This window comes from Drosophila teissieri, chromosome 3L (genome assembly GCF_016746235.2).
Source record: "Drosophila teissieri strain GT53w chromosome 3L, Prin_Dtei_1.1, whole genome shotgun sequence".
NCBI classification, from domain to species: Eukaryota; Metazoa; Arthropoda; class Insecta; order Diptera; family Drosophilidae; genus Drosophila; species Drosophila teissieri.
In genome coordinates, this window is record NC_053031.1 from 15,322,210 (window position 1) to 15,336,453 (window position 14,244).

General features: G+C 42.8%; 3 protein-coding genes across 3 annotated transcripts; all 3 read right to left on the bottom strand.

The window, feature by feature from the left end:
- Positions 1 to 81: 81 nt before the first annotated feature.
- On the bottom strand, positions 82 to 5,715 carry LOC122618455. Its single transcript, XM_043794905.1, has 6 exons — positions 5,266 to 5,715; positions 4,812 to 5,096; positions 4,376 to 4,741; positions 3,571 to 3,901; positions 2,358 to 3,168; positions 82 to 2,294 (listed from the first exon to the last, which is right to left on the bottom strand). The coding sequence occupies exons 2-6, from the start codon at positions 5,090 to 5,092 to the stop codon at positions 400 to 402; spliced, it is 3,684 nt and encodes a 1,227-aa protein (XP_043650840.1). The 5' UTR covers positions 5,093 to 5,096; positions 5,266 to 5,715; the 3' UTR covers positions 82 to 399.
- Positions 5,716 to 6,493: 778 nt separating this feature from the next.
- On the bottom strand, positions 6,494 to 11,443 carry LOC122617809 (protein disulfide-isomerase). The gene is made up of 2 exons (XM_043793797.1): positions 11,157 to 11,443; positions 6,494 to 8,303 (listed from the first exon to the last, which is right to left on the bottom strand). Exons 1-2 carry the CDS (start codon positions 11,308 to 11,310, stop codon positions 6,967 to 6,969), a joined length of 1,491 nt encoding a protein of 496 aa, XP_043649732.1. The 5' UTR covers positions 11,311 to 11,443; the 3' UTR covers positions 6,494 to 6,966.
- Positions 11,444 to 11,898: 455 nt separating this feature from the next.
- On the bottom strand, positions 11,899 to 12,845 carry LOC122617810 (pyroglutamyl-peptidase 1). The gene is made up of 2 exons (XM_043793798.1): positions 12,590 to 12,845; positions 11,899 to 12,513 (listed from the first exon to the last, which is right to left on the bottom strand). Exons 1-2 carry the CDS (start codon positions 12,800 to 12,802, stop codon positions 12,055 to 12,057), a joined length of 672 nt encoding a protein of 223 aa, XP_043649733.1. The 5' UTR covers positions 12,803 to 12,845; the 3' UTR covers positions 11,899 to 12,054.
- Between the last annotated feature and the right edge of the window lie 1,399 nt (positions 12,846 to 14,244).

Below are 14,244 nucleotides of genomic sequence, written 5' to 3' on the forward strand. Positions count from 1 at the left end.
CGTATACAAAACGAATTACGAGAATTAGCAACGATTTCAGAACGAATCAAACAAACCACCCGCCCCATAAGACAGAAAAACTGATGTTGTTTAGATTATAATTATTTTACGCACAATTTACACTAATAATTTCGTTTTATCTCTTAAAATTGACAAGGATAATGTCGGGGATTTGGTACGCGTTGACTGTAATGGGACAAGTGTATTGCAAAAAATATGTAAGCTAAAAATCATAACGTTCAACAAGTCCTAATTAACTACAATAAACCTAAGTATTACAGTGATTCAACAGTTTTACAGACGTTTCTTCAAAAGAAAAAATACAAATACTATTGCAGGCCAAGATCAAACGAATTGGATCGGCAACTGGAACTCGAACTGGGTTGCGTGAGGGGCTTCCTAAACTAATTCCTTCGACGACGCATATGTCTCTGAACCCCCTGCACTGAATGAGCTGCTGGACAGGGGCGTGCTGACATCGCGACTTTCTCCATTGAGCAAGTACACCGGCACGTGGCTGGTCACCAGTTCCAGGTTGTGGGACGGCGATAGTAACGCAGTGCTGTCTTCGTCCTCGGCCACGCGAATGGGAGCAGCAATCTCCAACTCGTTGCCCACCTCGGGCACCAAGTCCTGATCGAAATCGTAGGCGGGTTCTGGTGTCGGCGCGGCAACTGGCGCGACTAGCTGTTCATCTGGAGCTGGCTCTGGTTGAATAGAACAGGTATCTAGTGCGGGATCTGCCTCAAATTCTAATGGGTAATCTATTAGCCACTGCTTCTTTTTCTTATTCTTTACGTGCGTCCAAACGGGGCGCTTGAATCGCCGTCTTCGCTTTCGCCTTTTGCCATTCATTGTTGGCTTAATAAGCTTGTGTAACTGCTCGTGACCCAGTGATTGTTCCTCTTCCTGCTCCAGTGACTGTTCCTCTTCCTGCTCCAGTGACTGTTCCTCTTCCTGCTCCAGTGAGTGTTCCTCTTCCTGCTCCTGAGGCTGCTCTAGTGACAGTTCCTCAATCTGCTCCGGAGGCTGCTCCTCCAACACCTTTTGATCCGTTTCCTGATGCTGATCTTCCACTAACTGCTCATTTGGAGTTTGATCTTCCGCTTCCTGCTCATCCTCTTCTATCAGAGGTGGCCCTTTCTCTGCCAAGTTTATATTCTCGACATGCACATGTGTTTCCTCCGGCGGTTGTTGATCCTCTAGCAGTTCTTCTTCTTCGGGCGCTTCTTGTTCATCATCCATATGGTTATGCTCTTCCTCGTGGATCGCCAATTGATGTTGCTCTTGTAGCAGCTGCTCTTCCAGAAATTGTTGATGCTCCAGGTCGAGCTCTCGTTCCTGCTCACTTGGCGCTTCAGGAGCTTGGCGTTTCTCAATTGTATCTTTTTCATTCATTTGAATTTGCGATGTTATAGTTTCTTGTTCTCGCAAATCATTTCCGCTTTCTAGCTCCTTTTTCACTTTTTTTAGTCGCTTTCCTTTAGGCTTCTGCACCTTTCTTTGTTCCTCTAACTCTTTTTTGTGTCGCTTTCTTTTAGGCTTCTGCACCTTTCTTTGTTCCTCTAACTCTTTTTTGTGTCGCTTTCTTTTAGGCTTCTGCACCTTTCTTTGTTCCTCTAACTCTCGATCAGAATTGATACAACATATACCATCTTGGACAGTAGGAGCTTCTTCAGCTCTGAGTGACCGAGTCCGGCTCTTGAGATTACAACGTTTCAGTCTTATTATAGGCAATTTATGCGGCGCAGATTTCCGAATGGTGTCGAGATCCTGCTCCAGTTGCTGTACCTCTATTTTCCGCTTTGCATTTGAGGCGCGAAGCTTCCGACATCGCTTTGTGGCCTGCTTAAGCATACTAAGCTTATCATCATTTTGCAACTTATGGCTTACTCTTCGATTCTTTTTCTTTTTCTGATTATTCAACCTACGTCGTCGAATATTCTCACGCTGCAGGGTTAACAGGTGATTGTAGTAGCTCACTTCATCGCCCGCTGCCTTGGAGAAAAGGCGTCGACTGAAATCCAAATCGCCGTTTGAGTTATGGTTGTCAGTTGATGCACTTCGTATCTGGCAGGGACTACTCGAACTGTGCGTTGAAGCTGGCGGCGTGGGCAACGCCACTCGTTGTCCTCGTTGCGTGTTCCGGATGCGGGTGGGTGTGGCCGAGATCTTTGTGGGTGTGCTACTGGAGGCGTTGCTAGTGGTAGGCGTTAACTGACTGGCAGCTTCACTCCTGGCTTTGATCTTGGCGTCCAGTTTGGCGAACATTTTCGCACTGGCTTTTCGATGCTCTGCAAGGATTCAACATTTAGATTAATAATACTATATTTTTATATATATTTATTTTTCATTACCCTCTTTCCATCGATATGAATCTGTGCCGTTGGACGAAGATGGCTTGTACTGCTTAATGGATGGCTTTTTGGATGCCCCTGTCTTGGCGTTCGGCGTAGTCGCGCCCAAGTGCCGGGGACTGAAGGTAACCTGTTTCTTGAGCAGCGATGACTCGCTACAGTTGCTGTTTTGACTAGAAGTTTGACGGCAGTGGTAAAGTGGTGTTCGTTGTCCGCTGGCATCGCTGGCATTGCTGCTTCGCGGGAAGAAGCCGTGGCTGTGTGCGCCTGAGTATTGATCGTCCTCCACCAGATCCGGCTCCTCGTCGTCCAACGTTTGCACACACTGATCGACAAGATGTGGCGCCGTGGTGGACACCAAATGGAGACTATCCCGGCGGCAACTATAGCTGTTCACAATCCGCGGCACCGTGTAGGTAGTGGGTGGAAGCACAGCTCTTTCGTAAGTCCGCAGGTTGCTGGGATATATGCGAGTGACGGGCACGGAGTCGTCCTCGCCGAGGATCGTTGTCGATGTCTGATTGGCCGAATCGTTGGAGTTGGAGTTCGAATTGATGCCATCCACGTTGGCAGGCACATTAAAGTTAACAGAAAACATCTCCACATCGTCGTCAGAGTCGCGCAGCTCTACGATTTCTATTGAGTTGTCAATGCCGCTAAACAGAGCATTGGCCCTTTTGCACGGCTCCAACTGGCGAGCATTCTGGCAGAGATTCTGGAGGAAAACGGGCGGATGATTGTTCATTGATGATGTCGGCGTACCCGATATGTCCCACATCGGGCAGCTGTCCTCGTCATCGGAGCTGAGAACCTGTGCAAAAGAAGATAACCAAAAATGATTAGAATATATGTTCGAAATCAATGAACATTTAATTAAGTGTTCTTGGGCACTCAGTTGAGGTTGTAGTCATTTTGGGACAGCGAAGAGGAGCCAGCTACTGCCCGTCACGCGACTAACTGCGCCGGCAGTGGCTTTTGCCCAACCCGCTTGTCCGAATCAGACCTTTTACTAAGACATCATAGTTAAGCAGATACGAGCAACACAGTGAAGCTGGTCATATTTGATTTTTAGGAGAGTATTGAAAGTTTATAAACTTAAATCCACGTTTAAGTATGCATAATAAGACCAAATATATAAACAACTTCACAGTGTTGCTAACTTTGGCTAATCATTGAAAGAAGATTTGCATGAGAGTGAAAGTAGCAAACTAACCACTTCGTTGGACTGGGGCGGTCGATTGTCCACCTTGCTGACCACATGCAAACTGGTGCAACTGCTCATTCGCAGATGATTCAATATGGTGCGCGTGGCCGCATTCTGGTCCGTAAACTTTGGCAAGTAGTGGGCATAGACACTTTTTAGGGCCAGCGATCTTGAGGGTCGCATAAACTTTTCTGCGAACTCCACTATGCGCTCCTTGACTGACTCATCCGACACCAGACGCTGCCAGTAGTAAAATATGAGTATGTATTCAATGTAGAGTTTATCTGGCAGTTCTGCTTGAATCATAACGCTGGGCATGGACCAGTGGGGAAAGAGGCGGCTGCAAAAGAAGGAAAAGGTTATTGAACTGCGATGCAAAAAATATACGAAATGTTTTGGTACCCGATGAGCCATATACAACAAATTTAAAAGATTAATTTTTGAAGGACAATGGAAAAGATTTTCAGGAGCTCGTAATAATTTTGAATATGAAATAATAATACGTTTTAATAATAGTTTTATTAATGTTCATTAATATAACGTGATTTAAAAAACCCGTACGTATACTTTTTTAAGAACACATGGCACAATTATCATGCGCCGAGTTTCAACATTTCGCGTTAAACTAATGGCTTGTCGGTTCTTTAATTGGCTCTTATAAACAAAGAAAAGAGAGATCTGTCGATAAGAAGTCGTAAACTATTTGATTGTACACTACATCTGACTCATCGTATGCGTAGATGCCATACAGGTGTAAATTAAATAGTAAATAGTTGGCAAATCTTTTCCATTTGAGTTGAACAAAACCACCTACCTGTACAGCATGGACAAAATGCTGGCTCTGTTGAAGAGCTTGGGTGCAGCGAGGAGAGTGCGCAGCACGTGCTCCCGGTGGACGCCGGCGCCACCATCTCCGTACTCCACATAAAGCTTCAGGCAGCTGTTGATCCGGTTGATGATGATCTCCTCCTTTTCCACCGGCTCCTGTGCGGAGCAGAGTTCGCAGGATATGTAGAAGCCAACAATGTTGCACATGCGTTGCCTGTATCCCTCGTCCCGCTGCAGCGCTCGACCCTGAACCATGGTGTGGATGACATCCGTGAGACCGGTTAGGATTCGCGCCAACTTGCGGCACTTCAGGGGCAAATACTGTGCCCGCTCGAACTCTTCCCGAATGGCGCTGAAAGGTTAATTGGGTTGTGTATTAGTGTGGAGTACCTGCTTCCATATGCAAATGTATCTGTGCTTACCCCTCGTACTGCATGAGCAACCGGGCCATGCGCTTATCGAAGCTATCATCATTTAAAGCAGCAATGGCATCGTGAATCTTCCGTCGCGTCTCATTCAAATGGCCAAACTCAGGTTCCGGCTCAGGCTCCGTCTGCGAATCCGGTTCGTTGCTTTGCGGCTCCCGCCCCGGATCCGGCGATGTACACTCGGTTTCATCGGCATTGGCCAAAGTGCTGACCTTGTCGTATTCGTCCAGCGTGCTGCCGCTGTTCCGCTTTCGGTTCCTGGCCGAGCAGCTCATGGTGCTACCAGCGAAAAGGAGAAAAACAGTTGAAATGAGGTATAAATGCAAATTGATGAAATCGAACAGGGTCAAAATAACTCGTTGTTGTTGCAGTGAAAGTCGGAGCGCCACCTTCGCCCCTTCTCCCCGCAGACCTAAACGAATAAATGACCAAAAATTGAAAGACATACCAAAAATGGTGTATTTGTGCCAAGAAGAACGCTCTACACGGCCAATTTCGATGTGCCGCGGCAAGTCACTAACGCACTGCACACCTGAGCGGGTCCAAACATATTATCTTTGTAATATGTGCACTGTTTATATATACTTTTTGTATTTTGAGCAGGAGCAGTACCGATTAAGAGCTTCGCCTGATGAATATTGCGTTCATGCGGTGCGCAGATGCCGTTAATCGCACATCGTGATTTCTCACTTTTCATGATGTGGTGCAGGACTCGTAGCTCTTTGTTTTCCTCTTTAAATTAAACACTATCTGATAAGCCGGTATGTGTGCTTTAATCTCATGTGTGATTCACGAGCTCGCCGCTGGTAATTATCGGAGTACTCAAGTATAACTTTTAATGGTTTCATCTCAATGCGTAATTCAGGACAACGTGGAAACGAAGCAGCAGATGCCGTCTTTTTTGGCAGTGTTGGGGAGCGTCGTCCTGCGCCGATACACCTACACAAATTCACGTATTTCACGCGATAATTATAATTTCACTTTTTATCGTTTTTATACACAAGCAAATTGCTAGAATGAATTTCACAAGATACCATTACTATTCTAGAATAATTTACACTAAAATTTAGAATATATTAATTGTAATTTTAAATAGTGTTTATTTTTAGCTATGACTATCTATTATGTGTTTTCGTAATGCAATTACCAAATTCTTTGTTTTATTTCATCGTCTTTTTAATTTGTTTAAGGAAATTTTTTAAGTTCCTTAAATCAGTATATGCTACTGTATAAACAGGAAATTTGAAATCCGAGAACAATACATATTTTTCTGTTACACAGCACTAACCAAGCTGTAAGTCCTCGGTATCTACTATCGATATTTGTATTAACTATCGAAACCAACAAAATCACATATTTTAACCATTGATGTATTATTTAAGCATTTGCTGTGAACAATTTTATTCCCTTAGCTAGATATCACTATTTTGTTGAACTAACAAAAGCGATATTAAACAAATTGTCAAGAGGGATCGTATTTCGATAGCCAAAAAAAGGCGGTAAAATTAAAATTGATTACTAGTCTCCAATACAACTAATCGGACTTTTAACGCAGAATTGCGTCGGACGCAACAGTTGAGAAATTATATGCAAAATACACATTAAGTAAGTTTATAAATACATTCATAAACGCAACCATATTAGATATTCCCCCCGTCCCTTAAAAAACAATGTAATTGTTTTAATGTTGTTACCAACTTTATTTGTTACGTTCTTAATCAGTTCTTTCAATGATTCTAAAATTCCAAAATAGAAAACTTATAGAATTACATATTAAATTTTATCGTTTTCTTTAATTCTTCATTAAAACTGAATTTTAAGTTCATGCAATCATCGCGCTGTGGGCGCTTAAAATCTGCGTCGCAAGTGTACTACATACAACGGAAGTATGCGAATAAAAAACCGTGGGCGGGCAAAAAGCTTCGATGGCTACACTGGCGACCAGCTGACCCCATCCTACGACTGATAAAAACTCAGCCGTCGAATGGGGAAACTCCGGGGGACCACATGCGCCGAAACTTTAGAAGTAAACTACAGAATGTACGTTGCTAGTTGTGGCTTTTTGTTGTTTGTTACACGGATGTTTCTGTTCATAGTTGTTGGATTTTTGAGTGTGTAGATGTGTGTGGGTGTGTGGTAATTGTTGGATTTACAACTCGTCCTTCTTGGGCGCCTCCTCCTCCTCCTCGGTCTCCTCGACGGGCTCGGCATCGGCCACCTCACCGTTGGCATCGAGGAACTTGACGAAATCATCGAGAGTCCTGTCCAGGTTGAAGTCGATGACCTTGTTGTCCTCCTTGCGGAAGTACTTGATTGTGGGGAAGGACGAGATCTTGATGCTCTCCAGCTCGTTGGCAGTGGAGTCCATCTTGGCAATGACAATGTCCTCATTGTCCTTGTACTTCTCGGCCAGCTGGTCGTAGATTGGGGCCAGCTGCTTGCAGTGTCCGCACCATGGGGCGTAGAACTCAACCAGCACGCTCTTGCTCTTGTCCAGGGCAACGCTCTCAAAGTTGCTGGAGACCAGCACCTTCACGGGGTTCTTGTCCCAGTCCTCGGGCAGCTCCTGGGAAAGCAGGTGCTGCTTCAGCTTGCCGTCCAGGAACTTCTTAAGGAAGGCCTCGATGGTCTCGGCGGACAGATCGTTCGATTCGGGCTTGTACTTGGCCATGTCCTCTTCCAGCTTGATCAGACGGATGGTGGGCACCTCCTCCTTGTTCATGCCGAAGAACTCGAAGATGCGGGTGTGGTCCTCCTCGTCGGACGAGATGGTCACGAACAGGATGTCGTCGCGGTACTGCTTGGCGATCTCCTTCAGGGGATCGACGTACTTCTCAATGTGGCCGGCCTCCCTGGACACGAAGAACAGCAGATGCGACTTGATGGAGCCACCGAAGATCTTGGAAGCAGATTCGTGGTTGAATTCAACGATCAGGGGCAGAGATTGCACCTGGGCGAACTTCTTCAGGTTCTCCTCGGTCACCTCACCCTCGAACACGGACTTCTTGTCGTCGAAGGGCTTGAACAGAATCACTCCATTGTTCTTAGCCTCGTACTTGGCAATCACATCGGCATTGCTGCTCACACCGAAGACGAACGAGTCCAGGGCGTTGGCGGCCTTGGTGAAGGTCTTGGCCTCCTCCGATTCCAGATCCTTGAAGAATCCAATGATGGCGATCTCGTTGTCCTTAAGGAACTGCTCGGCATCAGCGACGCTGGTCAGATCCTTGGCTGGTGGGCCGGTCTTCTTGGTCACCCAGGCAATGATGTCAGCAGCCTGGCGGCCACCGCTGTACTCCACGGGAGCGCCGCTGCGGAAGAACTTCAGAGTGGGGTAGCCACGGACGGCGTACTGCTCGGCCAGCTCACCCTCGACGGTGGCATCGACCTTGGCCAGCTTGATGGGCGACTCCTTCTCGGCCAGCTGCTGGGCAGCCTTGGCGTACTCGGGAGCCAGAGCCTTGCAGTGTCCGCACCATGGGGCGTCTGTAAAGAGCGAGAAAAGGAACCTCAGTTAGCAAACGAAATACTAGTCATAAAAAGTGATAGAGCTTATAAACTGGTTTTCAATTGGCCCAATTAAGATATGGTAAAAAAAGGCATGCCACCTATTAGTTCTAGAATTGCTCCCAGATTTATATTTTGTCGAGTTCATCATGATGCGACCTACACGTATGTTTTAACTATTTATAGATTCGAACAATATATAATTTATTTGTTTTTAATTGACTTGTAAGCATTTGGTTTGTAGACTTGGTAGGAGAACTAGTTTTATATTTTCATGTACTTTTACTTCATCTTTATTAAGCACGTAAACTATGCCAATAAAAATGATAATACTTTTATGTTGACAAAACAGAAATTTTAATTATTATTTATGCTAGAGTAGCAGTTATACTTAAATCAAATTAAGTGAAGATCCATATAAAGTTAACTTTCCGTACTATGTCAACCGTAAAATGGCACAAATTTGTTTTATTAATTCAAATAATAGTTTTACTGAATCGTTCAAATCTGATTGAACGATGGTTCTAATGGATTCCATCAACATACGGATAAGTGTTCATCAGTTTCTATGGTTTTTAAGACACAATGCAGACAAATGCTATCGCAGTTGCAGATTATAATTCTATACCCTCTTGTCGTCGTTAACTGCTTTGAATAGTAAGTCGAGTGTAAAGTTCCCAAATGAAAGCGACAATTAATCGCTCGATTTGCCACGGATCTGGGGCAGGGCCCCTAGGAATGAGTCCACTAAAGCATCCAGCAGCTGTTGGCATTATGCAAATTCCACGTGTTGAATTCCCATTGCCCAAGTGCAGCTCCTCGGAGCCACGACTGCAATTAGGTACGCATCCAAGCACTCGAATTTGAATAAAAACTGGGGGTGAACCAGCGGCGGAAGATGAGATGACATAATGCCCGGCTTGACAACGTCCACAATCGGGATTGTCGTAATTCATATATATATTGAATGCCGCCTTATCGCCGGCTTCTTGCGACTTGGCTATAGCTGCGGCTGACGTGGCCCTGGCATTGGTTCCGCTTCCACGAACATCTTTGTGTTTTCTACAGGAGATAAGCGCTCAGCCTTGGAGGAGCAGACCATTATCGACCTGGGTGACGTTGTCGCCACCTCCCAAAAAAACAGGTGCAAAATTTGCAAAAGTTAATTAAGCAAACACCGAGAGAAACGCTGGCATAAACAAACCCACAGGTCCGCCATATTGCTGGCCCCCAAAGATGCCAGGCTAGCATTTCTGGCGGTTTAAAGCCAAATGAAGGGGAACTTTTTTGTATCTCTGATTTACGTTTATCTCTGGAGTGGTTTTCACACTTGCTAGATAACAAGATCGACCTTTTCGAGTTGTCATTAAAAGAACATAAAACTTCATTGAAGATTATGGCATACGCGGGGGTTGCCTATTGATTTTCTATGTTTTTTTAAAAATATCTAGAACTTAAAATGGCCTCTAAAAAGCATACTGAAACTGTTTTGACAAATCGCTTGAAAAATATGAACGAATATGGAATCAAGTTTAGGGGTTTTGTAATTAGTTTTTCTGTTTGTGTTTAAACACAATGTCTAAAAAATATATGAGTGAAAAAAAAAAGTTTTGTGTAATTAGTTTTTCTGTGTGATTACAGTCGATGTTTATGTTTATATACCATTTAAAATGTATACTTTTAAAATATTTGGAAAGCCAATTACAGTTTTGTGACACATACTAAAACGATAAAATAAAGATACTATATATACTTTTTTATTGTTCAAGTGAACAGATCTGTCTTTCCAAATTCACTACTGTTTTGCAAGTTGCACATTATTATTTATTTTTCAGCCTATTTCCCAAATCTGGCTACTTTTTCGCTAATTTCCCCGCTAACTAATCTGTTGCTCGTGCAGAGCATCACTGGCGACGCAACACCGTTAGGCACGCGCAGAGAAAGAGTTGAATGAACTTTCCAATGCGTGGCCGTTGCGCCGCCGTGGAAAAAGGGACCGAAACCAGATTGTAAGTGAGAATTAGAACCAAAAAATCTGAACAGAACAGAACAAAAGAAAGCAAATGGCGAATAAAAAGTGGTTTGGTTTGGTTAGGCTAACCTAGATTCGTGGGAGAAGGAAAGAAGAGTTGCCCGACCACTTTTTGTTGCCTTTTGTTTCCATTAGAGATTCTCATTCGAAGATTATTGAAGCGGATGTGTGATATGCTGTGGCCACGCCCCGTGGGGCTCCAAGTTAGAACAATAACTAGCAATGTCGATAAAATACATGCAGCATTTGCTGCGCACAACATTTTGTTTCCTTTGGCATTTAGCATTTGCAAGAATACGAAATTATAGCAGGTTTATGGCGACAACAATAACAAGTAGTGCTGCAGTATAAGGCTACATATAAGGCCCTCTCGCTTGCGTGCACAGGTGCGAAAAAGAGATGGCACTTGCGTTTGAGAGAGCGCGCTACTCCCCGCCCCGCTCAACGACACACAAGATGACGCGAGAGAGATAAAAACGGTTAAACAAACGATAAATTGCTGGAAAATCAACTAAACAAATTTTCCAGGCCGCTTATTGGAACTAGTCTGTCAGTTGGCCGATAAATCAACTAGGATTTGCCGTGCAACATGATATTCCAGATTTCCAGTCAACAACAATTGCCACGCAGACAGATTTTCTCCGACGCTTTGAAAGACCACGTAGCCGCTAAGCCGCATGAATCAGCGGGTGCGAGCGAGAGGGCGCTAGCGGCCGGCGCATTTCGCATTTTGATATTCGATTTTTGCCACATTTTGCTGAGATTTTCGTGCCTTATTTTCGATCTATGCATGTACTTACAGAACTCGACCAGCACGAACTCGTTGTCGGCAATCAGCTGCTTGAAGTTGTCCACGGTCGCCACCAGAACGCCCTCCTCAACTTTGACCTCCGCCTCGGCGGAAGCGGCCACGTAGGACGCCGCCAGGAAAAGTGCACAGATCAGGAATTTCATCGCGGGCACTCGTCGTCGTTTGATATTTTATGAATTTATTGCCCTGTGTGGGTGCAGCACACTCGCCAACCAAAACTGGGATTCGAACTGCGCTGAACTTGCCCGGTTGCAAGTAGAAATTCAAATGAATTCGAGTCACACTGAATCGCAGAGATATATACATATATAGCTAAGTTAAATGAGGGATTTTTGGTATTTCTCGACATTTTCCGATACATTTGGTTAATATATCGATATGTGGCGATGCATGGGTATTCAACTGTAGGTGGCGCTAGGGTGCCCGGAAGTCTGGCAATACTCGAAAGAAAACTTTTTTATTTCAATTTGGATCTATTTTATATATTTGCATTTTATTTTTATATATTTAGCTAAATTTGCATTATATTAATGTTTGTACTTTATTTTAGGGGCTTTCTACTGAAGTTGAATATTTTTAGAACTGAATAGTATTGTATTGTACAATAGTTAATTTACGATATTTAACAAAAAGATCAATTTGTAAAGACCTTATAGTTCTTTTCTTCTTTTTTTTTTGTTAAAATACAGACGACTGGTGTTGTGTAAACGTGATAAAAACTGTTTAATTATTATTGCAGTTGTATTGCCTTTCTGTTTTATTGTATTATAAAGCAAATATAATTTTTTGTGCCTTAAAGAAATATAACTCCTTTCTTAAGCCACTTGACAGCACAAAACGTGAATAATTCCTTAAAAGACAGACATTGTAAGAATATAATACGGAATTCAGGAGTCAAAAGCAACCACCTGTTGAATGCATTGTTCGACTATGCTAAAAAGTATCTCCGAAGTCTTAACACTACTAAAGGGCTTATCTATAGGTGGTACATGGACGAACAGGCTCCGTTTCCTGTCCATATCCAGCGACTTCAGATAGATATAGCCGCAGAGAAAGTCACCCACATTTTTGGACGCCTTTGTGGCGCTCAAGGTTTGGAGATTATCATTATGAGGCTGCTGCGTGGGTGCCACACAATCGGCGCAATTCTCATTTACAGCCGCCACAATCTTATCTACATCTAATTCTGTCCTCAAGACATTTGCGTGTCCATTGTTGGGGAGTTCGCAGCTGCCGTTGGCCAGCCTTTTATCACAATTATCAGCTCTTCGGAACTTGTGATTGTACGCCAGCTTCTCGATGTAGACACATTTGGCAACGCCCGACACACCGACATGGATGACCAGCTGTTTTTGGGTTTTTTAGGAGAAAGATGATATCATTTAGCACTCTATCTATTTATGGTTCAATTGCGATTCATACATATGGCTGGCGTTTCCAAGTCTCTGTCACCGCCTCGTCTACAGCCTCATATTCCACCGAAACCAATCGCTTTTCCAGATCGAATTCGATGCCATCGTGGGTTAGGGTATCCGGCAACAGTTGCACAGCTTCCCAGCTGGCGTTGACCTCTTCATGACCCCGGAATGGCCCAAATCCGGACACCACAATGAGCTTGCGATCCGACGACGCCATAACAAACACTCCAACTAAACTGAACCGCCCACCCCCAACCAAACTATCTTAAGTACCATATGATTGCCATCTTCTTCACCTGCACCCTTGAAATTGTGTGTTTCCACTTGTCCGCGTACTTTGGTCTCTGAAATTATAAATTAGTATTTAAATTACATTGGCATATTCATATATGAAAAGTTTTACATTATTTAACTTTTCTACAAATTATATTATTTAAATGTTAAAACAAGCTAAATTGATGATCAATTAACGGATTGGTTTCCTATTATATATTTGAAAACAAAATTTAATAGGTTTCTGTTTTATTTTTAAATAATATTATTCTTTGAAGATGTATTTTCCAAAACATATGTACTACAAAGAAGAATATTAAACCATCCTGTTTTATAATGTCCCGGCGTAAAATGGGAAAGAAAAGGGTAAAGGTTATCTAAATATATTCTCTTATCTATTTATCTGAGAATACTTTTCAACACTTTTTTCGGCAAGTTTATATATAAAAGAGTTTCGAAAAGTAAAGATTTCGAAGCAAATATCGATGTATGTAGATCGTACATAACTCTTATCGAAATATCGATATAATGCTGCAGAAACAGAGAAATGCAATCGCTTTGAAAACTGAAAACTTCCAATGAAACTTGTTGCATATAATAAAAATATATAATATAATATATAATAATTTAATATAATAATTTATAAAACTACAACATTTTTAAGATACCGTGCAACTTGGAACGCGCTGTGTGCGCAGAGTAATAAATAATTGAATTCAGCGCCGAAATGTAAATGTCAATAAAGCGGTTCATGACATGGATTTCCCAGTGGTTCAAGTACAAGAAAAGGCGGCATTTTTAAATCCCTTTAAGCTCTTCCTACTGTTACGCGATTTTCTGAAAAACTGTGTATAATTTGTTTATGCATTTTTCCAACAACCTTATTCTAACAGTTTTTAGCTACAGTTTTGGTGTGCTTTCTTTGTATTTTAAGAAGTGAGAAGAAAGGAAAAGTTAGGTAAACTTTCAAAACAGATACCTGTTGTTCAAAATTTTTTTTTTTAATTGTTTTTGGAAATATGGATAGAAAGGGGAAGAATGCTAACAAATTAAAAAATTCAAAACATTTCTCAAAAGTGTAGTGCAGTTTTGCACGGCTTGTGGGCGTGGCAATCTTTTAATGCAAGCTTGGTATGTGTCCGCTTCATTGCAATCTGTATCTCTAATCTCAAGACCAAGAGCTATGTAAACCGTATATGGTTTTAGAATGTCTACATTGATATGTAGCATATGTTTTTTACTTAGCCAGAGGAGGCAGTGCCTCTTCTTGTTCTGGCAGATCAGTGAAAGTGACTGGAAAAGTCGAGGAATTTAACAATTTATGAACTTAAACATTATTAAAGATGACATTTAAGACACACACTCAAAGGGATTTGCAACGTACTC

Coding starts and splice junctions, on each gene's coding strand:
- LOC122617810 (XM_043793798.1), bottom strand. CDS start 12,802: ATGGCGTCGTCGGATCGCAAGCTCATTGTGGTGTCCGGATTTGGGCCA. Junction 12,514..12,589: donor CTTGGAAACGCCAGCCATAT/GTATGAATCGCA, acceptor ACCCAAAAACAG/CTGGTCATCCATGTCGGTGT.
- LOC122618455 (XM_043794905.1), bottom strand. CDS start 5,092: ATGAGCTGCTCGGCCAGGAACCGAAAGCGGAACAGCGGCAGCACGCTG. Junction 3,169..3,570: donor CGCCCCAGTCCAACGAAGTG/GTTAGTTTGCTA, acceptor TCTTTTGCACAG/GTTCTCAGCTCCGATGACGA. Junction 2,295..2,357: donor TTCATATCGATGGAAAGAGG/GTAATGAAAAAT, acceptor GAATCCTTGCAG/AGCATCGAAAAGCCAGTGCG.
- LOC122617809 (XM_043793797.1), bottom strand. CDS start 11,310: ATGAAATTCCTGATCTGTGCACTTTTCCTGGCGGCGTCCTACGTGGCC. Junction 8,304..11,156: donor GTTCGTGCTGGTCGAGTTCT/GTAAGTACATGC, acceptor CGCTCTTTACAG/ACGCCCCATGGTGCGGACAC.